The sequence below is a fragment of the Neodiprion lecontei genome, chromosome 6 (assembly GCF_021901455.1).
Source record: "Neodiprion lecontei isolate iyNeoLeco1 chromosome 6, iyNeoLeco1.1, whole genome shotgun sequence".
NCBI classification, from domain to species: Eukaryota; Metazoa; Arthropoda; class Insecta; order Hymenoptera; family Diprionidae; genus Neodiprion; species Neodiprion lecontei.
The window spans coordinates 17830941-17858877 of NC_060265.1; the positions used below are offsets into that span (position 1 = coordinate 17830941).

A 27937-nucleotide genomic window follows, 5' to 3' on the forward strand; every position below is an offset into this window, starting at 1 on the left:
AATACAATGAGCAAAGGGAGAACAGGGGGCAGGGGGGGGGGAGGTGTGTAGTAAATGCCGATTAAGTGATCACAGCGACAGTCGACATCAATAAGCACGCGAGATAGAGCATGTTCAAGAAATAGAGATCGATAGGTGATCGAAGATGGCCGGTGCACCATCCCACTTTAGTAAAGCTGTATTGGTTTTCCTTGTAATTTTCTTACGGGCAAAATGCGGCTTTCACGACGAAGATATGGTCGAAAGACTGGACGTCATGTTGAAGGATGTAAAGACTCAGAGATATTCTCGGGATACGGACGACAGTTTGAAAATATGGCAGGAATACGAGTTTGGAAGCGGTGCCGGGAATCGCGAAGGTAGGAAAACTTGTAACTCATTTATTCAGCATTTAACATGGATGCAATAATTATTTATATCTACGGTGCGCTAAAAAGTTTTTCACACTCACAATATATTGTAATTATTAATAGTACGGAATTAAAATTTCTGTGCATATTGTACATAGAAATAATTCTCCTTGTTATTATTTTCATTGAATTCGCATTATATTGGTCAATTGTTGTGTTGAATTCTTGGCAGATGAAAATGAAATCCTTCTCATTGTAGTGAAAAAATCATATCAGAGACGATGTTGCATACACAAGAATAACTTTTTTTTTTTGCACCGACAAGTAGGAAAACTATACGCAGAGGATGGCAAATCTGTTTTCATTTTGAACAACACTTGTGTCTTGCTTATCGTTTAGGTATTGAAATGAAATTTGCTCAATCTGAAACAAGCAAGCATTATCTGACGCGAAAATAAAATTTATCGAGGTGACAAGAATATCGAGATAGAATTGGGTGACCATGCACGATCGTTTGAAGAAAAACAGCAATAACAAATGTTAAAATTATGTGGCACTAGAGTATTTTGTTAAAGATTCGAAATTTATTTTTTATAGTATCTGTAGAAAAATCTTAAAACCGGAGTTGCGATAAATCTTTCAAACGTTTTAAAGCCAAAATTCTCAAATTTTGCAAACATTAACATTCTAACTGAACAGCCGCAGAGTATTGTTGAAAACGGTTTTATTTTTAATCGGAATTAAAAGTGTTGACTAGAGTTTTGCACTTTTTGATTGAAATGCCTGTTTTTCGAACATCATGTTTAATTTCCATCACGAATTGCTTAGTATTTATAATTTCATTTTCATTTCAACCCATATTCTCAATATAATGCACGATGTTTGTAAAAGTATCGGAAACAAACCTCGAAATTTCTTGCTCAGTTCGTATTGACAATGAAATTGAAACGGTTAAAAAATTCATTTCAATGTAGTCATCTAAACCGTTACAATTATGCGATTTTTTACGGTTTTATGAAACTGCACTAAAGTATTTTAAAAAATTTCTGAAAGTCTCTCAATGTTTCCGAATTTCGATAAAATCTCACAGTGATGTAGGATTAAAAAAATGTTCCCTACACTTAGATCACACATAAAATTCAATGTACCCAATATCACATATGATAAGGTCCGAACGGTTATGAAAAGCACTTATTTCTTCAGAATATTAACCAAGGATGTGTTGTTTTATAATTATCCACTGGAAATACCTAATTTTCATATTATGTTTTGGAAGCGATTAAAGGAACTATTTTCATTTGTCCATTTCAAATGCAAATTTCACAACATTCTGTATGAGCGTAGACTTTGTCTGTAAAACAAGTGACTGCATATTTTCAGTAATATACATACACTAAATACCATTCTACATATCAGAATCATTGATTGATAAAAAGAAATTCTACAATCACGAATATTTACTCAAGCATCACCTTAACCTTGTTTCGTATGTTATTCCCAGTCTTCACCCAATATTCTGAGTACATTCGTAAAAGCATTTCTACCCATTCATGCATTATAATGTCACCGGTTCGCACTCAAGAGGGGCTGTCTGTAAATTGCGTAAGGTTTTAAAAGTACAAATTTGCGAAAAATAAACCTGTCGTAATTCAATGACGGTCCCTAGTTAACTGCACTACAGCAATCTGACGTACCTTGCTGTCGACTAAAAAGCATAGTTACGGGAGTATATATATTATATATTTTACATGTATATTTTATACATATATTTTTTATTTTTTGCATATACGTTGTATTAATTATAAACCTTATTATATATCTGTTATCCTCAGTAGAAATACAAATATTAGATTCGTAATAACTAAAATTTGCCTGATATGTATACCGAGTTATTTCGGCGATGCGCTCCACAGGTACCCCTAATTGTAGGCAAGTCGGTGTACAAGTTTGCTCTGAGTAGCTGCGCTTCCCTTTTGTCATCACTATCCGGCAAAACTCGGAGCTGATCAGAACGGAATTGTATCCTGATTTGCCTATAATCAGGGCTCCCTGTGCGCGCATCACGTAAACAATCCGGCACATATATTCACAATCAGATTAATGAAACGCTGACTTACACCCTAGAGCTAATCGTCGCGAACATAACAATCGAGGAGGACCCAATTCTGTCAACAATCGGCGTGACCGGCTGGCAGTATTCGGCCGGCGTTCGCGACGGAATCTTGGCCAGCAGCGGGGGGTCGAGCCTCTGGCTCTGTTTCCATAGCAACAAAGATGGCCGCGTCCATCATCGCGCTGTTTTGACAGTTACCGGCACTATTTTGACGTTCAAAGTGATCGCTTTGCTCGAGCCTGTCGCGCATCAGGAGCAAATTTTCGCCATAATTTGCATCGAGGCTGGCGCTGAAACGGAAATTCTGTGGTATAAATATGCAGACGAGAAGTTTGAGCGAGTTTCATCCTTAGTCGTCTCCAGGCGCGTCGAGAGGTTAGAATTCTTTCAACACAACCAACGCAACAAACTCCTGCTGCTCACCGAACAGATGAGCTACAACAACGCCGACTATTCATCCCTCGAAATCTATGGATTCAAGTTCGTCGGCGGTCTTCTCGACTTGTGGTGAGTCTTTTGCACTTTTAGGTTACAATATTATCGCTGATGCCGTGTGTGCTCAAAACGCTGTCGTACGTGGCTTCTGCGTTTCGTCTTGGATCTTGCTACGGCAGTTCGGCACATTATTTTGAGCTCAATATTTGATTCAATACTGGGATTTTCAGGTCATTGTGAAATGCATTTAGAAAATAAGCTTGCTTTATTCATACGATTACATTTTGAGACCGATGAAAACAGTGCGATATTATTGATGCGCTCTGTTGTCTCTGATTGAGCATTCGTATAGAAGGAAATCTAGTTATTGCCATGAAAAAACCACGATACTCATCGCAGAATCTTGAAACGACATTATAGTATTTTCTAACGATGAATGTAATCTTGAATTGCATAATTGATACGATGATTATACCTCTAAATTAGTTTCTTTCTCGGTTATCATGTGCATACTTATTCAACGCTGATGCGTCTTCACGTGGCACAGCTATTTACTATCTAGTGGAACTGCGCATAGGTAATGTTGCGATGAAAATATTGAGACGGCAAATACTATAATATTCAGAAGAAGAGAGTGTTCATACAAACCATTGCATGTTAGGAATATAAAAACGATCTTCTAGGAATTAATTTTTTTTTGCAGTTTTGAATTTGCAATTTATATCTTAGCAGAATATGCTTACTATATGCGTTTGTAAGTTGAGCTTTGGCGTGAAAAAGTTTCGCAGTGATATCAGAAAAATTTACTCTCAATTCCTTTTGTTGTTATATGTAACATGCTTTCAATTTTTTGTAAAAGTTTGTATGTTTTTTTATATACTGTATACGTTTCAGCACAATTCTGTTTTTCGAACGTGATAGTAAAGCGAAGTATTTGCCGAGTTTTTCACCGTACAAAACGTTGTTTTGAAAAAGAATTTTGTCTCTATAATTGGTTCTTAAGTGCAAAAACAATATTTTTGCAAAAATACTGTGCGAATTGCACTACTTTTTTTTCTCGATCCCTGGCTCTGGTTTTCTCTAAAATTTTTGGAACCGTTCTACGTCTTTCTATAACTCTTGTTTGTAAACCATGCCATTTGTTTGAGCAAATTTCAGCCATCAGTTTTTCTGTCTTTGTCTGAAAAAACCTCACTTATCCCTTGGAACCAGCAACTCTCTTTCGTAAGCTATGATATATTTTCGAACGATTAGTTGATCATCGTTAGTTTGCTGCTAAAGATTACTCACTGCGTCTTGTAGGCTTTGTCAAAGAATTTGGATGCCGAAAGTCTCGAGGTTTGAGATCTGCTCAGTCTACGAAGAGACTTTCCTCAGTGTTCATAGTGCGAACACGATCTCGTTTTACGAATTCAAAGAGAGCGAGACGAAGGAAGGACTGTTCAAACCTACGCAAAATATCACGTCAAATGGCTTCAGGAATTCGGTTTGCTTTGAAAACGGGTACACGGAGTATCTGATCATCTCCGGTCCGGAACCAGCCCTCTTTACTTTTATGGAAAACGAATTTCTGTTCGACGTGGAGATGGAAAAATTGCTTGGCGGTGAATCATTCCTTCGTTTTTTCAAACTTTATTTTTTTTTTTGTTTTTCTGACACGCTACTCGTGGATTACAAATGTCTGAGACGTACAGTCAGCTCCAAAATATTTCGAAACGCAAACATGACGCAACAAAGGTTTATAAATGAAAACTGAAGCTGACAAAGTTACTCAAGTATTATTGAAAAAAATTCCCTGTGATTTCGAAGTTTTTTTCAACTCTGAACTTCAACTGTAAAAACCATGCTATTTTAACAGCATCGGAGAAATCACGTTGTTCAAATTTTTTTTCACCGAAACATTTTATTGTTAGTCCAATTTCGATGAAAGATAATTTAATTTATTTATAACTACTCAAAATCTAACTCAGACGATATATGGACATTGCATTCGCGATTAAAGTGAGCAGTATTGTTAATAAAAGTCTGACGTGCAACGCAGATGCTTAAGAGAAAAATCACGGAGAGTAATAGTATTTATATGAAGTTATAATGCAGCGTTATGAGGTCTTTACAATTGAAATTCAGCGTTTTTAAATTTTATCCCGTGTCAGGGGAACTTTTCTAGTCATTTCTAATAAGATTAGGTCAAGTGAGGTATTCAAAACTTATTTTCGTCACATTTTCGTTGCAACCACTTCCTCGACATCACTGTACTTTTGAGACGTACCCTTTAACTAAACCTTACCTCAAATTAGACTTAGGTGAAACTTTGTGGGCCCAATGCTTGCCAGTTCGAACCTATAGAGAAGAATGCCTCCTTCTTGTGCAACTGAAGAACCTCACAGTCGTCGGGTTTTCTTGGCAGGGTACAAAATTCCAAATCACTCATCTTCCGCCAATAAATATCGACGATTTTCAACTATCAAAAATCACTCCGATACCGAAGTACGGATTTTTGTTTGAGAATAAATTGGTCAGAGTCGATACCATGTTGTCAGATTTGCCTCGACCCGTGCTCGATGAAATGGAGAAAATATTGCAGCTCAAGAATTCTCTGGAGGTATCAAATGAAAATTTCTCAAATAAATCCAACTAGGTACATTCTCATTTCTACGTCGCAACGGTGCGAGAAATTTTTTTGCAAACGGTCAAGTTTTCATATATTTTCCAGGAAACATTTATGAAGCAGGAATTTATTTTAGACGAGACGAAAAAAAGGTATGAGAAGAGTTACCATAAAAATCCGGTGATCACTGGGTTTTGGAATTTATCGAAAGTCGACACCGAGGCCGTGACGTTTTCGCACGAGGTCATCTTCGAGTCTCTTAAAGTCGGCTCAAAATTATTCTCTAAATTTGACGTAGCGTCAGACCTGAATATATTCGATCAGCGGTTCCGAATTTTGGAAGATAAAATGGAGAAAATGAAAATCATCTCAGAGACAGCTCTGCGCGTAGATTCCCCGGAGGTTAAATTGAGCAAAGGTTTTGTTCTGAACGGTGGAATGGAAGTGCGGGGAACATTGCACGTTAAAAAATCGACCCTGAAGTTCATCAATAACTTTTCGATCGAGAATATACACAATGACTTTGTTAAATATGACAAAAAATTGGTTATCAAAGGGCGTAAATCATTCCCGTCAATCGAGGCAACCGTTTTAAATATCGCCAATATCAACGGGGTGCCGAGAAACGAATTTATATTCGACACCAAAAAGACGAACTACGAAAATGTTGACTTTACCGACTTGAATCATTTGCTCGTTGAAGGTAGTCTCAATTTCACCAGCATTAACGGATTCTTGTGGTACAATTTGATGAAGAGTGTTGTGTGGAAAAATCAACCCGCAATTATACCAGGTCTGACGGTTGTTTACGGGGTACGTGAATATCGGCAACTCACTCACAACTCACGGTCGTTTGACCGATATCAGGAAAAGTGATTTACGTTGGTGTATTTTTGACAGGAAATCATTGCTGACACTGTTTCGGTCGCGACTTTAAACGGTCTCAAATATCCCGCAGGATATGTGCTGCAAAACGGTACGAATAAGGCGGAAGTTATTGGCCGAAAAACTTTTGGTAAACTCAAGGTAACGAATTTGAAGGGAATAAAAACGATCAATGGTATTCCGTACGACGATTTCGTTGTTTTGGACAAGAAGCAGAATTTACCCCACCAAATAACGTTTAAGAATTTAACGATAGAGGAAAATTTGCAGGTAATTTTTTACCACCGATTTTTTCTCACTCAAGATCGAATCCGTTTTCTACGGAAGTTCTAATGTTTCAGAACCTGAAAAATGTTGTGCTTTTGAGAGAATGATGAACAAAAACTTATCGAAAGGTTTTTATCTTGGATTTATTCTCAGAAAGTTATTTACAGAGTTCACGAATTAATTTTGACCTACAAAACATATTGATTTAAGAATTTTTGTTTTTAACGATCATTGATCATTTAAAATAGAATTCATTTAATCTATTTACGAATGCTTAATTTATCGATAACAGTGATTGGATATAATTATTGGACGGTATAACTGTCACCAAAGTTGTTGGTTGAAACAAATTGTCTTGCATTGAGAATATTTTTTATACCTTGAAAGACAGTAATGCCACTGCAACAATTTGTAAAAGTTCCAGGATTTTGAAAAACTCTATTTCGAGATATCGGAATTTCTGATGGATTACGAGTTTGCAATCAGCGACGCTAACGTAATAAAACATAGAACAACAAATTTATTTTTTCCAATTTTAGAACACCCGAAAGAGTTGAGTTTGAAAAATATCAACATGTTCAGCTTTATTACGGTTTAGCAGGTTGATGTCTGTAAAAAAAATAGTTATTTTGCAACATTAGTATTGCCTGAGATTCAGTTAACACTAATAGCGCATCAGATTTTGCAAATTTAACTCTTTTCTGAAACTACAAAATTGTTATATTTCTTTCCACGTTTCGTTACGTTAACCTTGCCAACTTATATGCTAAATATAAGTCCACATAAAATGTGAATTTAAGTACTAATTTTTTTTTTATTAATTTCAATCAATTCAAGAAGTCCGGAACACAAGTTTCTGTTCAATTTCTCTACAAGTTACAGATATTGAATTTTGAAACAAATATTAATGGCTATACATACATATTAACTTTAGTTACGTTTCCTGAGTCCAAAAGAGATTCGGTAACTTTATAAAAATAGCACTGTTACAACGTGTATGATTTGCAACGATTTCAATTAATATCCCGACTTTAGATCGACGGACGTATAACCGGTATCAAGATAGATCTTGAAGAACATCGTTTGACGCTGACTGACGTTAATGCCATTACCGCCGATACGATGTTCACAAATTTGCACGTCAAGGGAAATTTGATCGTTGAGGATTTGGTAAACGGTAAGACCTTGTCCGACTTTGACGATATAATTTGGAAGAGCGATGAGTACGCCGTGATTACCGGGCACAAGACGTTTTTGGGCAACGTTCATATCGACACCAAATTAAAAGTTGCATCAAAAAAGTACAACGGGCACCTCATCGACGAATTCGTCACATTTAGTGGCGAACAGGAATTTCCGAGTGAGTTTTTGCGTACGGCGATCTGCAGATCCGACCGTTATTCGCGCTCCAACAAAAGAAAAAAAAAAATATGTCCCTTAATTTTTCTAGATTTGAAAAAAATCTCGACCCATGTAACCTTCGATAAACTGAAATGCAAGCAGTTGAACGACTTGGAGAATCACTTGGACGGACTCGCGGCGATGGGCGGCGGGGATTTTTCTAAATGCCCTAAAAAAAAACTGATATTCAAAGTGCCCCCGATTCTGGAAGACCTAAGTTTTCGAACCATGAACGGCAAGATTTCAGCGCGGGATTTTTCCGTCAAGTTTTCGCAGACTTTTCAGAACGTGTTATTCGATGATCTAGAAGTGGACGAACTTTTCGCCGGCTCTGTGAGTCCGCAAATCCTAAACAACGTAAAGTTCGCCGAGTTTGAGGCGCGCCGGATGTCGGTTACGAAATCTCAGGTCCTTACCGGAAATCACAGGATAAATAAGCTGAAAGTTGGCTTGGTTAAGGCGCGACGGATAAACGGCATGTCTCTTACCGATCTCGACAAATTCCGTAACGATTTCGAGGACCTCTTTGACCAGATATGGAACGGAAAAATGGCGATCGACGCCTTCGTCGTCAAAGGACGGGTCCAGGCGGGCAAAATCAACGGCCAATCCGTAGCGGAAATTCATTCGCGGAACGGGCCGAGGAACGTTTATGTTGACGACGGTTTTTACGTCAAAAATTTGGAGGTTCGTGGTTTGGTAAACGGGATAAACCTGACCTCGTTTATTTTGGACTCGGTGTTCAGGAACGAAAAGGGCGTCGTTCTGACGGGTGAGAAGACTTTCGACTTTCTGGACTGCCAGATCCTCCAGGTCCCGATTCTGAACGGGGTTCCGGTGGAAAGTATCCTGAACTCGCGTCTGGACCAAACTTTGACCGGGCCGGTTTTGGTCAAGGGAAACGTTCGGGTCACCGATTCCTTCGACTCGGAGGGAAAAGTGAACGACATTTTCTATCGACAATTGGTCGAGAGGCTCGCCTATCTAAGGAATAATCACACCTTTAAACTTACCGGCCATTTCCGGTTTCCCGACGCCGCCGCGGTCGAACATCTCCGAGTCAACGGGCTCGTCCAGGGACTCAACTTTGGCGATTTTATCGCCGCGACCGTCAACCGAGATGAAAATTTCGTCGAAATTGCCGGTACGAAAGTATTCACCAATTCCGTAAAGTTCGCGAAAAACTTGACCATCCTCGACGAAGTCAACGGTTTGGACCTGACACCATTCAATCAAAAGGCTCTGTTCGTCGACAGAGACGTTCACTGCGGTTTTGATGTAATTTTTGAAAACGATATACATCTCGGCGGCGATTTGATTGTGAAAGAACATTTGGACACCGGTACTCTGGCTAATGTTGATATCGAGGAACTCGAATCGAGCGCTATATTTTTGAACCGACCCTCCTATGTGCAAGGTAAATTTTAAGCAATTTGTTGAACGTTGGTTTAGAATATTACGTCATCACTTTAATCCCACTTCTGACACCAGTGTTGCAAAGACTTTTCACCAATATTCCTTGTCTTACACGATCATCGGGGATTCAGTAGCAAATTTATTTCTCGTGCAATTTTACGTGCAGACGTAACGATTGTTTCGATCACTTAATCGTTAGCGTTTTTCAGTTTCTTTTCGTTCGATCAAAAAGTATACATATTGCGAAAGTAATGTGATTACTTATCAGAAATTTAAGTCCGGGCTCACCGAAATTCTATCAATTTTCGGCAGCTTAGGATTGTTATTTTTCAATGAAAGAAAATTCGTCCAATTATTGCTTATACGAAGATTGATAATCGATTTTTTGAAACTCTACGTCAAATTTTGATCCTGATTCAAAATTGTTTTCATTCCTGAAACAAAATATGAGTCGTATAATTTGGGACGTAGTTCTGTATATTGTAATGTTTGTAGGCCCCGTTTGATAGTATGATTTTAATACGATGGATTTTTGGATTTCTCAGAGATCTCAAATCAACTAAAAATACGAACTGCTCGCGAGTTTTCGTGTTTGACATTCTTGAATCATAGATCAAACTACATCTATTTTCAAAAATTGTAGGAACGGTATGATAGGCAAACATTTGGAAAGGCGCAAAATGAACTGTAATTTTTTTTAGTGTAGCGGGAAAATTCAAAGGATGTTCAAAAACAGTCGTTCTATACAAAAAATTGCGATGCGTTGCGAAATTTCAGTGCCTAATTCGGTTAAAAAACGTAAGAAATTTAATTTACAGTTGCAGTTACAAAACCAAATCGAAAATCGAGATAGATAAAAATTTAGAGACTGTAAATTTTCTGTGGGTTTTAAATCATATTTATGATTATTAATCACGTAGTTTTTGCGATTTGGTAATTTGCAGATTGTAAAAAAATTTATACGAGTAGAAAAATATCCCCACTATACATTTGGTGACATAAATTTTTTCGGTGATCGAATCCGCGCGATTCAACATTTAATGATTTCCCTATTCGAGGAAATATTTAGAGGCTCTACGCGTCCGAAACAGCTGCAGATTAAAATGAAACCAGTCCAAGCCTTCGAATAAATTTGAACACTCGCGTGGACTGTTTGTACTTCGAAAAAGCAAATTCTCATGGCAAAATACGTGGTTTCATGCATGCAACGCGATATCCGTTCAAATAGAATTCTTCGCGTGTATGCAAACTTCTGGTGAAATCCGTTTAAATAGCGGAACGGTTTATCAGGAAGTGGACCTACTTAAAATGAATCTATTTTGTCCGTTAGTATCCACGCCATTCGGTTTACATTTATGAGATAGTCGATTCGTAACTTAAACTCTGAATAAGCAAATTGAGGAGCTTGGTTGGCTAAAAATCGATGATTTTTATTAACATCATCATGATATAGTCTTCGATTGAGTATTTATAAAATTACTACATTCGTGAGCTTCACAAATCTATTAAAAAATACGACAATAAAATGTACTGGAATTACGAAAATTACGCAGGTTGATAGATTTTACTCTACCATGGTACATTTTATTTACAAGGTTTTTTTTTTTTAAATTCACTGAAACAGACTTTTTCTTTGTTCGGTATTTGATTCAATAATCAATATAGCCAATTTGTTGATCACAATCGGTATTGATACAATGTAGTAAGATTAAATATTCAATGATATCAACACGATGAAAAAAAGGGTTACCGTGAATTTGTATAAAATAGTCTTTTTTGAATAAAACGAAACATCGTAGAGTGAATTGAACGAATCTATTAGATGCCACTTTGAAGCGATTCGAAATCAAGCATTCATTGGATATCGCAAGTTTTTGTTTCTAATCACAGTATTTACTATTTTTGTATTTTCCAAGACGTTTTTATGGCTTGCGAATATAAAAATTTGATAAATACTCAATAGATAACCATCACTTCATGAAACGAATGAAAAATATTCATTTTTTCCCCGCTAATCTTTATAAGTATGCCGGGTACAAATCACACGAAGTGAAATGAAACTTAAGGTTCTTATTGCTGTCGAAGAGTTCGTTAAAAAAAATTGAAATCCCGATGTTGTAGCACAACCATTTTCGCTTTGAAAACCGAAAATTGATTTCAGGTGTCTTGACATTTACAAATGTGACTTTTGAGTCTAGTTTGACCGTTGGTTATTTGAATGGCATAAACTTGAATGACGTGATTTCGTTGAAAGAAAATCAGATCATCTCTAATAGACTGTCCTTCGTTGATGTCACCGTCGAAAATTTGGGAATTACGGGAACGGTAAACGGGCACAACATAAATCAAATATTTACCAATACCTTTATGGTAAGTAAGTTTCTGTTTGGATCTTATTTTATTGACGTTTATTCAATATTTTTCAACAAACTTCACCTAATTCCCTGTCCTTCCTTTACTCCATTAATTCTTTATGTTGTTTTTTTTTTAATTCTATTTTCACCTCAGTTATCCGGTGACCAAACAATTAACGGAAATTTAGTGCTACACGGAAATGTGCAGATACAAACGAACTTTAATGCGAAATGTATCAACAATATCGACGCATCACAAATGGCCACATTAGATGGCGATGAAAAACTTACTGGTAAAATATCACTTTTTTTTTTAATTATTTTTTTGAACGCTTTTTCATCTTGAAGAAAATCGCGTTACATGCATTTCTCATCTCGACTTTTGTGTTTCTTCCATTTTTTTCTTTCATCAAGTGAGGTTAGAAGTTGAAGATTGAGTTAGAGGAAGATTTCGAATGAACCACAAAAATTTTTGTGTTCAACGATTAAGTAATAAAAGGTAATGAAAAATTTGACACAAGGTTCTCCGTCTAATTCGGGGGATTTCTTTTCCAAATCAACCGTTCAAAAGGCTTAAATCTAAAAAATGTCTAAACGCATTTATGGACACGAACTGCCGGTCTTGTAATAATTGGTGCGTGGAATCACCTGAATTACACAGACCGCAATGCATGTAAGTAATGCGGGTTGAGGTTGTGCAGGCGAAGCCTAAATTCTCAGGGGGGCTTCGAATTATATCGGAACGTTGTTTTACGGTCAACGGATACGTATTGCGCTTCGCGTACTGCACAAAGTGTCACGAGAAACGGTAAACGCTGTTTACTTAGTAGAGAATTCGTTCGCTGTGGTCAATTGTACGTCTTATCACGTTTCAGGTACCTTCCAATTTTTGAGTCCGTTAATATTCAGAAGAAATTTACACGTTTTTGGACTTGTAAATGACATTGATCTTGCGATGTGGGAAAGCGAAGCGGTTTACACCAGTTTTCCGAAAAAACAATTGGTCTCGGGTGATTGGCGCATTCGGGGTAATGTCACTTTTGAAAAAGACGTCACGGGAAGCGGACTCTTGAACGGTATTAACGTCCGAATTTTGTACGACGAATTGGAGAAACGAAAATTGGAAATCGACTCGGTAGTGACAGGTGTCAAGGTACGGTAATATTGGAAGAAAAAAAGAAAAGAAACACTGCGTTCCTTGTCAATCAATCAATAATGCGACGGGAACCAAATGCAGTGTAAATTATGATTCATACACGTTTTGGTTAAACTAATTCTTCAATTGATCAATTCTTTAACATTTTTACGGAAATCAACAAGTCACTATTTCTTCACATACGTCAACTGGTTATTTCACAAGATGCAAATTTAGTCGTTACTCCGATGTAAATTTTTCGAAACTGATATTGTTCAGCAGAGAAGTAGTGAGTTTGAAAACAAGAAATTTCAAACCACCCTTTGATCGATGGGTTATTAAAAAAAAACCGTGGTTTTCTTCTTCACTTTTTACGTCTTCTGATCAAAGTTAGAGCATTGCCGAGCAATTTTTCAAACAATTAGTTGCATCAAGACGATACGGACTTCTCGTAGTGTAAAAATTCTCTGAGGGTGAGTCGAAATTTGATATCTTTTCGGTAATTTGGTGACGAGACAGTCGAATCTTGAATATTCGTCAAATTCGTGTGTATTCGTAAGGTATGATGGTTTTCCTAAAAATTCAAAAAAAAGAAAGAAAAAAAAACGATATACTCACACTGTAAACAAGAGCTGAGATGTCGATTATTCCGTTCAAATCGCTCGAAAATGATAAATATGAAATAGATTTGTTCGATTTAACTCGATGATGGCTCCGTTTTTCTGAAAAAAACTGTTTTTTGCACATTGACGTAGACTTTTTTTTACTCGTATTAAATTTGATAATCGTGGTTATTAATCAAAATCAATATCAAAGCAATGTTGAAATATTTGCTATCAAATTAAAGAAGAATCCCTTACAATTAGTAGTAAAGCATAGTCTCCTCAACAAAATGAACCATTTTCGAATGAAATCAAACAAATTCATTAGATTTTTCGCCATGTAAAAGTGATTTGAAATAAAAATTCGAAAGTCTCTAGTTCAAAATAGTTTTATTTATTCATTTCTTTGTATACTTTAGGAAAATATCCGTAGCTTACGAATACGTGAATTTAATAAATCTACAATTTGTGACAATCTCATGATAAAATAAACGAGAAAGTATTGATTCTTGACTCAACAACCTCTTTGATTCGAGGAAAGCTTGATTCAAATTACTGATTTTTCTGTTGCACTGATTGTTCAAGTTTTTCGATACATAGTTTCGGCAGAACGGCTGAATGTGTATTTTCTGTATTTTACAAAGTTCATTCATGCCGATTCGCTGAGCTGCAGTCACAGAGAATAACCTTTTTAGTATAAAATAAATCTAGTAATAAAAAAACTATGTTTTCCATCGGTTCTTGGTGCAGCCATTGTCCATTGGTGGTTTTTTGGAATCCAGTGATATTTTTCTCTTGAGTATTAAAACACACTCATTATTCGATATTTTATCGTAAAATTTTACTCACAATCAGTCAATCAAATTTCAGTTCCCTCAACGAACCTTTTTTTCTCTGTATATTTAGCTATAAACTCTGTTTGTGTTCGTCTCGATTTTATTTATCCACTTTTTTATCTTGTAAAATTTTACTCAACTCCTCGTAGATGGATTTAAAAAGTACTTGCCAGGATCTGATACCTTTACAAAAGTATGCCAATAACCAGGTATACAGATTTAAATACTTCGAGTATCTCCAAATCCTCGAATTCGATATCGCGATCGAAAGTGCTCATCATTTCGTAGCTGCTGATGGCGGTGAATATCTGTTGATCAACTTGGAGAATTGTTTTTTGAACACATTCATTTACAAAGGATCTGGCTTCACGATCGTATCGAGCAAGCGGAATTTCGACAACGTCGGTAAATGGATCACCTTGGAGTACGAGAATCAGATTTATCTCCTGACTATCGGAACCGGAATCTGTGGAATGAGTTTCGGAAACTTATGGAAATTTGAGGAAGACACATTGACTGTTAGTATTTAAATACGTATCATGCATAGTGGACCGATCCACCAACTTTCGGAATTCCGATCGGGCTGTAATTTAAATATGTTACAGTGTATACCTGCTAAGTTATTTGAATCCTAAAACTTTTGAGGTTTTAAACCGATCAGTTTTATCACGTTTTTGAATTTAATCACTGCTCTCAAATTTTCGGCACTTTCTATATTGTCACAAAAATATGACCTCATGTTTTTTTCTCTTTTCGCGTGAAATAGTCTAATTTTTGTGAAAAGAGAATCCATTCTAAGGTAAATCCTCAGAACCTGTTAAGAATGCTCATTTTTTTTTACCTTTATTTTCAGTACGCGAAGGAGTATAAATAGAAATTGTGTTTTTTTTTGTGTGTTAAAGGAGAGATGTTTCATGATATAGTCTAAGATGTCTTCTCTTTTACACGAAAAAGTGAAAATAAATTATTTTTCTGGATCTTCGTAAGCAGAGAATTAACAAGGTAAAAATGTGTTTTTTGCAGTTCCTAAGAATCACTTTCCTCAAAATGGATTTCATATTCGAAAATATCACCTTTTCTCACACGAAAAAAATATGCTACAATATTTTTTCCGACGACACGAAGTGCTGAAAATTTGAAGACAAAAGTTGAATTTAAAAATTGATCAATGTGTTTCCCATGAATCGGAAGATTTAGAACCCTGAAAATTCGTGGATTTTCATGTCTTAGTGAACGAACACATCCAAATTGAAGCGAGATAGAATTTTGACTGTAAACAGTTGCTCGAAAGTCGCTCAATTTCGTTTATTTATTTACTTTTTTCACTGAAAAGTTCCGCCGACCGTTAGATTTGCGGTCATTAAATGAATCGAGGAGAGGAAACAAACATCGCGAATCAAGTTTCGCGCTCTGCACGGGAAATTCACTTTCCAATACGCGTTTCTTTATCGCCGGGCTTCGCATTATTGCACTCTCACGAGGCTCGATTCTCGTTTTAGCATATCTTGGATCTCGGAAGCATTAACGACGCCAAGAAGATCGGCAAACACGCATTCCTGGTTATCTCCAAGGAGAGATTGGAAAAGTGGTCGATCGAGGATTTGCATCGCGGCTTATACGGGAATTCGACTTCGTATTTCCCGGCCGATGAACGGATGCGGTTCGTTCCAAATACGGACAGAATATTGCTCGCCGATCAGGATCACATTCGCGAATTTCACCCCCTACATCTGAATCATACCAGCATCTGGAACCACTTTAGAGACAGTTCGATTTTGGGCTTGCAGGCAGGCGTTTTCCGAAATGAAATGTTCCTCTACTACGACGAAGGAGTCAGTGAAAATAACGCGTTCGTAAGTCCGAACTTTTTTGTATATTCAGAACACATCATTTTTCGGATTTTAAGAGGCAACACCGTTGTGAGAACCTTAAAAAAAAGCGTTTTTGTGACAATTTTTTTTTTGAATGGAAGAAAAGCTAATGAGATAATAATACTTAAAAAAGTTTTTGCGCATATATTTAAGTATAATATAAGAAAACTATTGTCAGCAAATATTAAAAAATAACGACATTGGAGCCATTCTTGTGAGACATGTTGAATTCTGCGGCACGCGGTGTAATTGGTGCAAATTTGAATCTGGGAAAAAATATTACTTAATCTACATGTTTATAGCTAGTGAAATGCGTGGACGATTTTCGACAAGTTAGTTAAAACATTATTTATTAATAAATGATCGCCCTCCTTTTGTCGAAAATTTAACCTCTTTTTTCAAATAAACTCCAACTACACAAAAATCAATATTTTTAGAATTCCTTACGCATTTCACTAGCTACAGAAACGTAGATTAAGTAATTGTTTTAGGGTCAAATTCACACCAATTAAATACGTGCCGCAGAATTCAACGTGTCTCGCAAGAATGGCTTCACTGTCGCCATTATTCAATATTTTTTGATAATAATTTTTTGTATTATACTTCAATATATACCTATTAACTTCCTTGAATATTATTATCTTATTACCTTTTCTTCCGTACAAAAAAAAAAAAAGGAAATTATTTATAAATTAAAAAAGCGTTTATTTTAGATTTTTTCATTAGTTTTACCCCGCAATGCAACCTGAGAAAATTCCTTGCACAACCTTGAAGTTTCAATTTTTTTTTTTATTTAACTGCAAATAATTCTAGGTTTATGAAGTGGTTTGAGAAATATTTTTACCCCACAATTTACCACTTCTAGTTGTTGTTTTTTTTTTTTTTTTTTGGCAAGCTAGAAATCTTACGATATGAAACGAATTTTCCGAATTTTAGAAAAATAGATAGCGGTACAAAAATATATTTGTACGAACAATTTCTGATTCTTTTCTTTTTTTGCTCTGAAATGATCAAAACTTCCTTTGTATACTCTGAGTATACACTTTTTTTGCGAAATTCATGTCGTGAAAATGTATTTTCAGTTTTTTACTTTTTCGTTAATTTCGCATTCCATTCGTTACCTCATTAATTTTTAATACTTTTCTTGAAATTCCGAAAATATTTCGCAAAATATTATCGAATTCAAACTAAAAGAGAAACATAGTTTTCCAGCATTTCGGATCGAATGAATCTAAACATTGTCAATACGATCACAGCTAAAGATGCAATGGTTTAGCCAAAACAAAAAAAGAAAATAAGTAAAAAAAGTAACAAAAATGGAGCTTGTTGAAAATAGTTACCTGGTTTGAAAATCTACAAAGAAAAAAATCACTGTGGTTTTATAGACTTCATATAAAGTTTTCGTGGGATTTATCGAATTTCTTCGTTCCTGCTTATTCTCTCTTCGATTCCAGATATTTGACGGTCTGTCGGTAAAAAAAATACGCCAGTCGATTCCAACTCACAATCCAAAATCATTTTTGGTAATAAATTTCGACGGTTTTGTCGAGACATTTTTAACCTTTGTTAAAAACGGTCGGAGTCTTGAGATTTTCGAGTACAGGGGTGAGTCGAATAAGAGCTGTTACTTTATACATCACACGATTTTTCGATAACACGCCGCAGTGTTGATAACAAACAATTTCCCCGTGCAATAAATACCTAAACGTTTCTTCTCCGGCGTACACAGGAATCGAGGGCTTCGTTTACCGAGAAAGTCTGCAAATGTCAATCGATAAAACGTTTGGATTCAAACTGAGAAAAAATCCGGGTTTGTCGAAAAGAAATTTCGTCGGTGCTGTGCATAGAAATAGCCTGAAAATATTAGAGGCTAAAATGTACGGTGAAAAATTGGATTTGGAATATCTAACTTGCGAGGATTATTAAGACTTTTCCTATTATTACAATTTCAGTCCGCACATAGGTATAATTAATTATACATATACAAATCGCATTATTTATTTGTAATTATAATGGGTAACTATGTGTTACCACACCGTATTATAATCGTATGTTAAAAAAAATTGTTTATTACATTATCTTTTACGGTATGTTATCACTGTTGTTGGATTATTATTATTATTATTACTTAAGTTCAAATAATGCAATACCTGCGATAAGATTGGTATAAGAAAACGTTACACATCTTTTTTTTTTTTTCTTTTGTTGCTGACATTTGAATAATAATACTACACCCACTTGCCATTCCAACAAATTCGCTGTATTTATTGAAACGCATAATACGCGACACGTGACTTTTTCACAGGCAATTCGAGATATACGACTTTGCGTTGTTGTGTGTGTGTGTTTTATTTTTATTTTTTATAAAGTACAACCCGTGGCTTCTGATTCATCAATAAGTCCCTCCGGACCTTTTTGCTCGGTAAAAAGCGATGATTTCTTTATCGATTTCTTGGTCCCCGGTTAGCGGTAAAGATTTCATAAAATCGTCGTCCTCCTCGAGACCTTTATCCGGATTCGGGATTTCCGTCAGTGCCTGAAACTCTCCCGCAGGCTCCGTCAAATCTGTCTCGTCGCGTTTTTCTGGGGTCGAAATTAACCCCGAACAGCTTTTTTCGCACCACGAAGAATTTTCACCGTCCGGTAACCGGCAACGGCTCAGGATATCCGCATCATGAAAGTTTTCCTCCCGTTTTTGGTGCTCGGAATGAATCTCGGAATCTTCGACAGACCGCAGCAAGTCCTGGAGGAACTTCGAGGGCAAAAAGCTCGACATCACGAGCGAAGCTTCAGCGCGAATCGAACTTTCGCCGGTTGAACTCGCCCCAGAATTATCGCCTTCGATCGGTATTCGCCGATTCGAGTTCGTCAACGCCGGCGAATTCAATCCCGATGACCTTGAGGCCTCGGGTTCAGTGCCAGGATTTCGAACATGACCGGAATCCGACTCCTCGCTCGCCGTTTTGATCGTCGCCTTGCGTTTCTCGACATCCTCGTTCAGTTTCAGGCACTCATTGCTCAGGAAATCTGAGACTTTCATTCTGCGTCTGGCTCTTCCGGATTCGGACATCGCCTTCCTCAACGGCTTCGAGGGCTCGAAGATCTCCTTCTTCGTTTCCTGGTCTTCGTTCTTCGGCTGCGACCTTGCCAAGGTGAGTGCCTCAACGGGCGCGAAAAGATCTTTCGAATCTCTTCGAGGTGTCGGATCCGAGTCCTGCAGGAGATTCTCCACGGCATCTGAACACGTTTTGACGATTGACTGCTCTTGCTGACCCGAAGATGAGACGCTCTTGAGTTCGGTCACTTCGGATTTTAGGCTCTTGAGCAAAGTCAGGTTATCGGAGAGCCGGGATTGCTCGCCCTGGAGAGCTTTGTGCAACATGTGAATCTCTGCTCCGTTCAGGATCTGGGGGTCACTCATCCGCCTCCGAAGGTCGCCTGCAAAACCAAACACGAATCCTTGGAATTCCGAAACGCGCAAAGACACAAGATACTGAAATTATGTATAAAAGCTCAGATGTCGACGCTTCGCTATAAGTTGTTTAGAAATCGTTGCGAATCTACCATATTCGTTCCGTTTCACTCAACGGTGACTCATATTATTCATAAGACTATTCGCTACAAATCACCGGAACACGTTTTTTTTTCGTTTTTTTTTTTTATCACGTTGGCGTCATTAAATATTTAAATTTATAACATCGGACCGATATTGATTATAATCATCAAATACCGCAAATCTTTGCGATAATTTTCTCAAGTCAGTGTCTTTGCGAGTGGTGAGAAGCTACAATTGCTAAATTTTTAAACTATTAGTAATTGGTTTGAAAAAGTTGTTGAATGTTTTCTGTATTTTTTCAATTTTTTTTTATGCGTTTTTCCCATCTTGTCAAAAACATTTCCATTAATCGAATGGTATTTCCTAAATCGAATAGTAAAATTACAGATTTGCAAAGCAGATTATTTCTCATTGGTTAAAGATTGCAATCCGTTGATCTTTTGAATATGCCAGTATATTCGTCTGTAAAAGATTTCTATAATTGTGATTATGATTTTGTTTTAAATATAGTTTCAGCCTAAATCTCGCTTCTTTCGAATTTGAAAAATACAGTATCATTCTGCTGTCGTAAAATATTAAAAAATATCGTAATTGCGAAAGGAATTAGACGGTATTCCATTCTTGTAGCGAGGGCAGTAAAAAAATGTGACTCCTTGAAATTATTGACGGGTGATGAATAAAGAAAGGAAGAAGAAAAAAGAAACAAATGGTTTTACAGTTTTCATTGGTTTTACGCCTTGTTGCGACTTGTTTTCCGCGAATGGAAGAAAAAATCGAGACACCGGAGGAAAACTGTGCGAGGAGAAACGAATATTACTAATAATTATGCTAACCAATCGACGCCTTGCCGATTCTAATCAATTCTGCAACGGACCTCGCCTCGGCAATGATATTTCTGAGTCGAACTTTCTTGGCAATTACCGACGCCGTCGGGCTAGTTTCATCGACTTTTTCGCACGTTTGAAATGATCCTAAACAGAGTTTCACACAAGCATGATGGAATTTCAAAGTTATGTATGTATATATTTATATTGCAATGGGTTATTTCTCTTTGGTCGTAACCTGAATCGTTCGCCGAGTAGTTTGACGAGTTTCGTCTAGCTTTTTCAAGCATCTTGACTAACGCGGCTGTAGGTATACGCATTCGTATACGTGTCACGCGTATTGGTGCATGTATATAATTAACTAAATTAAGGAAATTTCACATCACTCGTGCTGCGTGGATAAGCAAAATAAGAGGAATTAAAAAAATGTCAAAAAAGAAAGAAATACCAACTCATACCAAGTGATTACGGATCCGCAGACATTATCGATGGTAATTAAATAAGAATTTTAAAAAAGTTGACTCACCGGTTAGTTTAAACCGTGCACGTATGTACAATATTAATAAAACGCTCGAAGGATACAAATCTCCTTGTCTCGTTGGATGACCAAATTTCTGTAATAATTCACGTCTTTTTCCGAGCTTTCGTCACCTGTTAAACAATCGTTTTCTTCATTTTTTGATCTCAATTTACTCCGTAAAATGTTCCGGCAATATCTTATCTTCCTTTCGTCGTTTTTCCAGTCGATCGTTGCGAAAGCAGATTGCAAAAATTTGTCCACTTGATAATCGAGGTCCTGCTTTTCGCTCGGTGTTAGTTCCTCGTTTTTCTGCACAGAGTTGACTTGAAATTTGATACAAAAATTAATCGTTGAAGTACAATGTATACTTACCGGCTGATCGGTAAGCAGTGCTAATTGCTTCCTCAACCTCTCCACTTCAATTTTTAAAAATTTATTCTCGTCCTCTGCGTTTCTCTCGAAGACGAGGTTCACGTCGTTTTTAATTAGCGCGACTCTTTGGGAAAATCTACACGTGGAAATAGTTTCCTGTCCGCGAAATATGGTCGTTTTTAATCATTTACAAGATTGACGAAAAATTACTGCTAATTTCAACTATAAGCTACACGCACGATGAATTGTTCTAGAAAATATACGAAGATTCATCATTTTGACGTTGTAATGACAACTTGAATCAATTATTTCCCCTGATATTTCGGTGAAGAAATCAAACCCACCAAAAATTAATTAACATACAGTAGTGTCCGAAAGTTTTAGATCACTAAACTTGTCGAACTTCCGATCGAAAGGTTAGATATCTCGGCAAAAAAAAAAAAAAACGCAAGTGAATGAAATGCCAGGTGGTATTTGAAAGTAGAAAGAATCAGCTTCGTTATGCTTTTTTTTCTTCAATTCTTCGCAACGTTTTTCTTTTTTGTACTCACTGAGTAATTAGTTGAACATGGATATTTTTCTCTGTTACAATTATCATGCTTTCACATGGAAGATGTTTGAATAAGGTGATTCTTGAAATTGAAAAATTGAGATTCACGTTGTGTTTTTTTTTTCAGAAAAGTGTTTCTTTTTCTTCTCGCACAGTTTTTGAACACAAGTTCAGAACTTTGAAACTGCGTCTTTTTGTTTATAAAAAATGTGTATTTTTTCCTCCCACTTTAAGCTGCGCGTTGGAAATTGTTAAGATTTTTTTTTTTTTTTGTTGTTCGTACTTTATATCGCAAAAACGCAACACTCACAGAAATGATTTCAAACGTTATATTATCGTATAATATCTAATACCTAATTTGCATTAGAAAATGATACGCGTCTGACCTCTAAATTAGTTTTACTGATGCTCAAGGTCGCGAGCATCGTCGTCAGGCAGTTGCCGCCGAGACTATCCCTCAGGATGGCTGTTAGAAGTGAATTTCTGGAAGAATTTACATCCCGTGATAAAGTTACAAATTGAACGTACAGCGTTGTCTTTTATTGATACTCGATATACACGCGTTACGTAATCCTCTTTGAAAAAATTTCTTTTACCTGTAAGGTATATGGCTCGCGTTCTGCTGGCCGAGACACACGATTACCTGTTCCAGGTAGTGTAAACTCAGGTTTATGTGCTTTGCTTCTGTCAATATGCTGCCGGAAATACAGCATTTGTAGACGCGTTCTGATCTGCGGAAAGGCACCCAGTATACAATCGGGATGATTGAAGAGAATTAGAAAAGGTTCTAATGACATTGATTTAAAAAAGAAAAAAAAAAAAAAAAACAATTATTACGAGGACGAGTAATTAATAGATTTTTCGGAACAATGATTGTTTGATTGACATATTAATTGAAAAAGTGAACATATAAAAAATATTAATCAAAGTCTAGAATTAACCGATTAATCGCCCTGCCTTAATAAATATTATTGAAAATTATATCGCGGATGATATATTTTGATAAATCTATTGGGGCTGATGAGAAAAATAATTACTTAATTAGAAATTATCTATATTCTGATTTGAATCAGGTATTTTATATGCAGTATTTTCACCGTTTAGGTTTGAAAACAAAATTTGTAGTCAACCTGACCTCGTTTTAGAACGAGAATATTTGTTTTCACTCTTTTGATGTTGATTTGTAGATAAAATCTGACGAGTTTCATGTAGCTCTTTTTTCTTCTTTTAAATTGCGTCATTTTTCCCCACACGCAATACTTATTGTTATGTATAAACACAGTTTTTATTCATCATAAATAGAAATAATCTGATTGTAAAGAATCAACTCAGATCGTTCGGAATTGTTCAATTGTGTCTCCGAACCAGTTTGCAAGTGTACGCAAAATACCGTTACGATTTTGAAGTCATTTCCTGTTTGAAATGATACTGGAATGTTATTTTCACTTTTTTCAAAGCCCGTGCATGTATTTTGCTGTGGAACCAGAGTTGTAGAATTTCCAAGTGATCAACGAAATCATCAAGTTTTCCGCGTTTGCCATGGAGTAAAAATTTTTCAAAAATCAAGTGTTTAAGAGGTACGTCATACACGCCATGACACCGATAATATCGAATAATGTCGGACATAAAATCAACGGTCTATTAATAAACTAAACGTCCCTGATAATTGCACTTTGATCGCAACGATCAACCGAATTAAATCTAGCGAATATTTTTGGCGTGGGTACATAAAATAAGAAGTGACTAGAAAAATGTTGTTTCTAAGAGTTCCTAAAAAATTTTGGTAAAATGGATATTCTCACAAAACAACGGTTTGATCAGTTTATCAAATTTTTTAGTAAACGAGGCCTCAACGTCAAAACTTGGTGTTGTAGCAGAAACTAAATTACGCAACAGTTGAATAAAAACATAGCACAAGTAGGTGTAATCAAAAAGAATAGTAATCGGTATTCGATTTTTTGGTCACAGCAACAAGACTGATTTTCAATTTATACCCAGAACTAAATTTTTGGTCATGACAAAAAATGGAAATATTATATCTTACCCAGCAAGATCGACGAGATGCATTTTAGCCTTCTTCAGGTATTTTTCAGCACCGTATTGCCTCACAGATACGACTATTGTGAATATGCAGTGTGATCTCGACGACTGAGGATTCATCGGGGTTTCTGCTATGGCTCTGGAAAAAAAAAGAGATCGTCGCCATAATAATCGCGGCATTTCATTCGGCATCTATTGTTATACCTATACTACATTAACTACCTATAATTTTCGCAAAACTCGTTTGGCTGGAATTTTCGTTTTTCCAATTACATTCTTTTCGTTTTTTTTTCTCAATATACATGTTTATGGATTTTAACCAGGTATTATAACGCAGAGAAGAATTATTACCTCTTCGTATCCCCCAGAAAGAGAAGTGCCAACGCGTCTTTCTCATTCTCGACGACTCGAAAGCTTAGATTCTTCAGGTGGAGTCTACCGGCTTCGTCTTCTTGAATCGTCACGCGACTGGAAAAGTCAATTTTCTTTGCCTTTTCCCTCGATCAATTTCATTCTACTCATATATTTATCCAGGCTGTGCGATGAAACGATTGATTCTTTTTCAACCAATCGATTAATCGGTGTTTTCAATGATTTAGCCCTTAAACTATTCGTATTTTCAAACATTATCAATATTTCCGGGGAATCGGCGCTTTCGATTGATCGCTTTTGTCGATTAATTACTCAATCAGGAATTCCGATTATTCAGCCTTTTCAATGAATCGTTCAGTCGGTATTTTGGATGAATAGTTTTTCTGACTCACCGATAAATCGACCCTTTCAATAAATAGTTCTGTCGATTTATCTTATCGTCGGTCCCTTCGTTTAGTCCTTTTTCGGTTAATCGATTAATGGCACATACCTGATATTTATTGAATTTTATTTTACGTTTCTTTCTCTGTCGCGATTTTATAATGGTGGAACAAATCAGGAAACTGCAAACGTTCAAACGAGAACGCCTTATTAGTGGCGTAACTCGAGGTAACCAGTTGCTTCTCACAACATCTTGACTCTTGAGTGCACGCTGCTATACCGTACTGTATACTCGGTCTCCGGAGACCGAACCGTAACAAGACTAGAAATGCAATTACTTTTTTACTTTTTACAAAATCCCTTGCGTTACGTTGTAGCGAAATCCAGAGATTTCCATTTAAGGATGATCGCATACGTAAGTTACGATACGTTACACAGTCCTGTCGGAACATTTTCCAAACGATTTAGAAAATGTGGATCTGGAACATTTCGCTCCATATTCAATTCCAAAGGATTTCAACTTCCTCTACACAAATACAAGGTGTTTCCGAGTAAACGCTGCAGTATATTGGGTTGCCTACCACCGAGGGGCATAAATGTCGTTAAAACAGACCTACTGTGTTACCGGTACTTGGCAACACGCAAACGCGCTACCTGCCGATAAATCGATAGGTCTGCCTTAACGATATTTGTGCCCCTCGGTGGTAGGCAACCCAACATGCTGCAGCGTTTCCTCGGAAACACCCCGTGTATGACGAAAGGTTAATGAAAAACTACGTGACTTTGAAGACATTGTACCAAATTAACAATTCCCACGAATTAAGAAAATTGCGGATGACAGTGTCAGAGAAGAACGTTACAGTATACATATAGCATCGTGTTTTGACCCAGAAAAACGAAGAAAGAAATTTGGCAAAATAGTAGAACCTCAATGGTGACCTAATTGTTTTTCCCTCTCGATCTATGACGATCATGTATGTATACGGAGGTTTTCGAACCGCTGTTTATTTCCCCAGTTTTCGGTAACGGTATTTCATCGTGTAATTCCGTCACGTGTCCGGCGTGTAGATCGAGTCTTTGGCCACGCGTGTGGATTGTCAATTAACGATAGTCAGTTTTATACGTGGGTGAGGCTTACGGAAGGTCTTCCAGTTTCGCGACGACCTCGTGTTTCGGATCCAACAGGTCGTAACCATTCTCGTTGTAGATTTCGAGGTATGCGATTTCTACGGAGTAGAGGTTCTCCGGATTCTGCATTATACACACGTTATACACATTATACAACTGTAATATCATCTATAATATTCCGACACCGAATTCTTACCGAGAAAGTTCCGGCGCGTCGTTATTATCATAATCGCTTATGTTAATTGTATGTTTGCGGATTGACATCCACGCGCATGTTATAGCTAATTTCATATTAATAACCTTTTGAATAGTTTGAAAAAGGTGTTGAATCGTTCTTGGCAGGATGCCTCGATCCTCGTATCCTTCCGAATCACCTGTTATGGAAAATGTTTTACCGCTGCCCGTCTGAAAAGTTCATGTTCAGTCGTATCGTTCACTCTGGTAAAACATATAGGCTCAGAAAATAAAATTTATTCTATTACAAAATCTATAATAGTCGTAGTGAAAATTAAGATTTGGCGAAATTCATTTCTTAGTTGCAATTTACGAATGAAAACTTTGTATTTCAACTGGGAAATTGGAATTAATTGTCTCACATGATTACCTGACCATAAGCGAAAATAGTTGCGTTGTAGCCGTTCAGAACGCTGAAACAAATTAATCAAATTTACTTTGCACAGGTGATTTGAAATCAGATATTTCACTTGCTACAAGGTAGTTTTGACCAGGATCTGATTCCTCCTGAATCCTGGATGACAGGTACAAGTTTTAAACCCGGGAAGTTCAGTTAAAGACGTTGTTTAATGAAAAATCAATACCGTTTTGTTAATTCGATGACGAGGCAGTTGAACGATGAAAATTTTTCGCATTGATATATCCGACAGGTTACGAAAATTTTCATTAAAAATTCAACAACAATAAATAAAACTTATAAACAAGAGCACAGATACTGATTTTCCATTTCAAATCGTTTCGAAGGGGTTTAAATTTTAGGAAACTCGTACGATATCATTCCAAAGGAAACTATTTTTCACAGATGCACTTATACGGATTTTTTTTTTAGCTAATTTAATATTGCCGTTTTTTGATAAAAATCAGTCTCAGCGTAATCTTGAAAAAATTAAATATCTATCGAGACCAAATTGATAAATACAAAAAAAATTTCCGAAATTACTCGCTTATAAATCATTTCAAAGTGATTTAAAATGAAAAGCCAATATTATATCTAAGCTTCAGTTTACAATTTTAGTATTTCTTTTTCTTTCTGAATTTTTAGAAAAATCAACACAGGTCGAACATACGAACGAGGAATTATTTATCGTCTTGGAGAATCACCTCACAGTGATTTCAGATTTTATTCGACCAGATTTCACGACTTTTGGTGTTTTGCAAAATTTTACGTATTTCGTCGAAACCACTTTCCCAACCGATCGACGTTAATAATCGATTCGCAGCTTGCACTCGGGTGATACATAATATAAATAATAATTGTTTGGAGTTCCGAGTATTCGTACCTCTGAATTACCGGCTTTGCAACATCTTCGAAAACTTCGTCTTGTCTGGCAGCGTGATCAAAGATTTTATGGAATCTGAAGAAAGGTAATACGCACTTGGATTACACGAAAATTTTGAATCACGAAATTGTCTTGATATAACTTACGCAAAGTTCCACGACTCTGGTCTATTGTCAATGAACTCGTTAATGGATTTCTGGGCTCCCCATAAAACCAGATAATCTTCTTCTACATGTTTTTTGGGCCGCCGATGTATCTCGTAATTCTGCACAAGGGTAACGAAATTTGATATCATCATTCTCACAGGTTAGTCAGACCGATGTAATTAATGACCGACCACGACGTTTCTTCGTTTTAATTCCGGTCTCAGTCGAGCAAAGACTTTTATCTCATTTTTCACCATGCTG

The 27937-nt window shown here is 36.6% G+C and overlaps 2 protein-coding genes across 2 annotated transcripts; one reads left to right on the plus strand and one right to left on the minus strand.

Moving 5' to 3' along the window:
• The first annotated feature begins 73 nt into the window (after positions 1-73).
• On the plus strand, positions 74-18481 carry LOC107216788. Its single transcript, XM_015654075.2, has 15 exons — positions 74-359; positions 2475-2970; positions 4201-4502; positions 5196-5500; positions 5612-6319; positions 6407-6661; positions 7694-8018; positions 8109-9476; positions 11637-11845; positions 11984-12122; positions 12705-12982; positions 14552-14920; positions 15902-16255; positions 17728-17878; positions 18003-18481. Exons 1-15 carry the CDS (start codon positions 146-148, stop codon positions 18197-18199), a joined length of 5670 nt encoding a protein of 1889 aa, XP_015509561.2. The 5' UTR covers positions 74-145; the 3' UTR covers positions 18200-18481.
• Positions 18482-18624: 143 nt separating this feature from the next.
• Positions 18625-27933, minus strand: LOC107216763 (kinesin-like protein KIF6). Its single transcript, XM_046743963.1, has 13 exons — positions 27868-27933; positions 27677-27795; positions 27531-27605; positions 26621-26663; positions 26317-26421; positions 26027-26139; positions 24487-24603; positions 24140-24274; positions 22692-22826; positions 22482-22578; positions 21546-21701; positions 21305-21482; positions 18625-19711 (listed from the first exon to the last, which is right to left on the minus strand). Exons 1-13 carry the CDS (start codon positions 27931-27933, stop codon positions 18666-18668), a joined length of 2385 nt encoding a protein of 794 aa, XP_046599919.1. The 3' UTR covers positions 18625-18665.
• Positions 27934-27937: the final 4 nt, after the last annotated feature.

Coding starts and splice junctions, on each gene's coding strand:
- LOC107216788 (XM_015654075.2), top strand. CDS start 146: ATGGCCGGTGCACCATCCCACTTTAGTAAAGCTGTATTGGTTTTCCTT. Junction 6,662..7,693: donor CGATAGAGGAAAATTTGCAG/GTAATTTTTTAC, acceptor TCCCGACTTTAG/ATCGACGGACGTATAACCGG. Junction 8,019..8,108: donor TGGCGAACAGGAATTTCCGA/GTGAGTTTTTGC, acceptor TAATTTTTCTAG/ATTTGAAAAAAATCTCGACC.
- LOC107216763 (XM_046743963.1), bottom strand. CDS start 27,933: ATGGTGAAAAATGAGATAAAAGTCTTTGCTCGACTGAGACCGGAATTA. Junction 22,579..22,691: donor GCGAGCCATATACCTTACAG/GTAAAAGAAATT, acceptor AAATTCTTCCAG/AAATTCACTTCTAACAGCCA. Junction 19,712..21,304: donor AGAAAACGATTGTTTAACAG/GTGACGAAAGCT, acceptor TTGGTTTTGCAG/GCGACCTTCGGAGGCGGATG.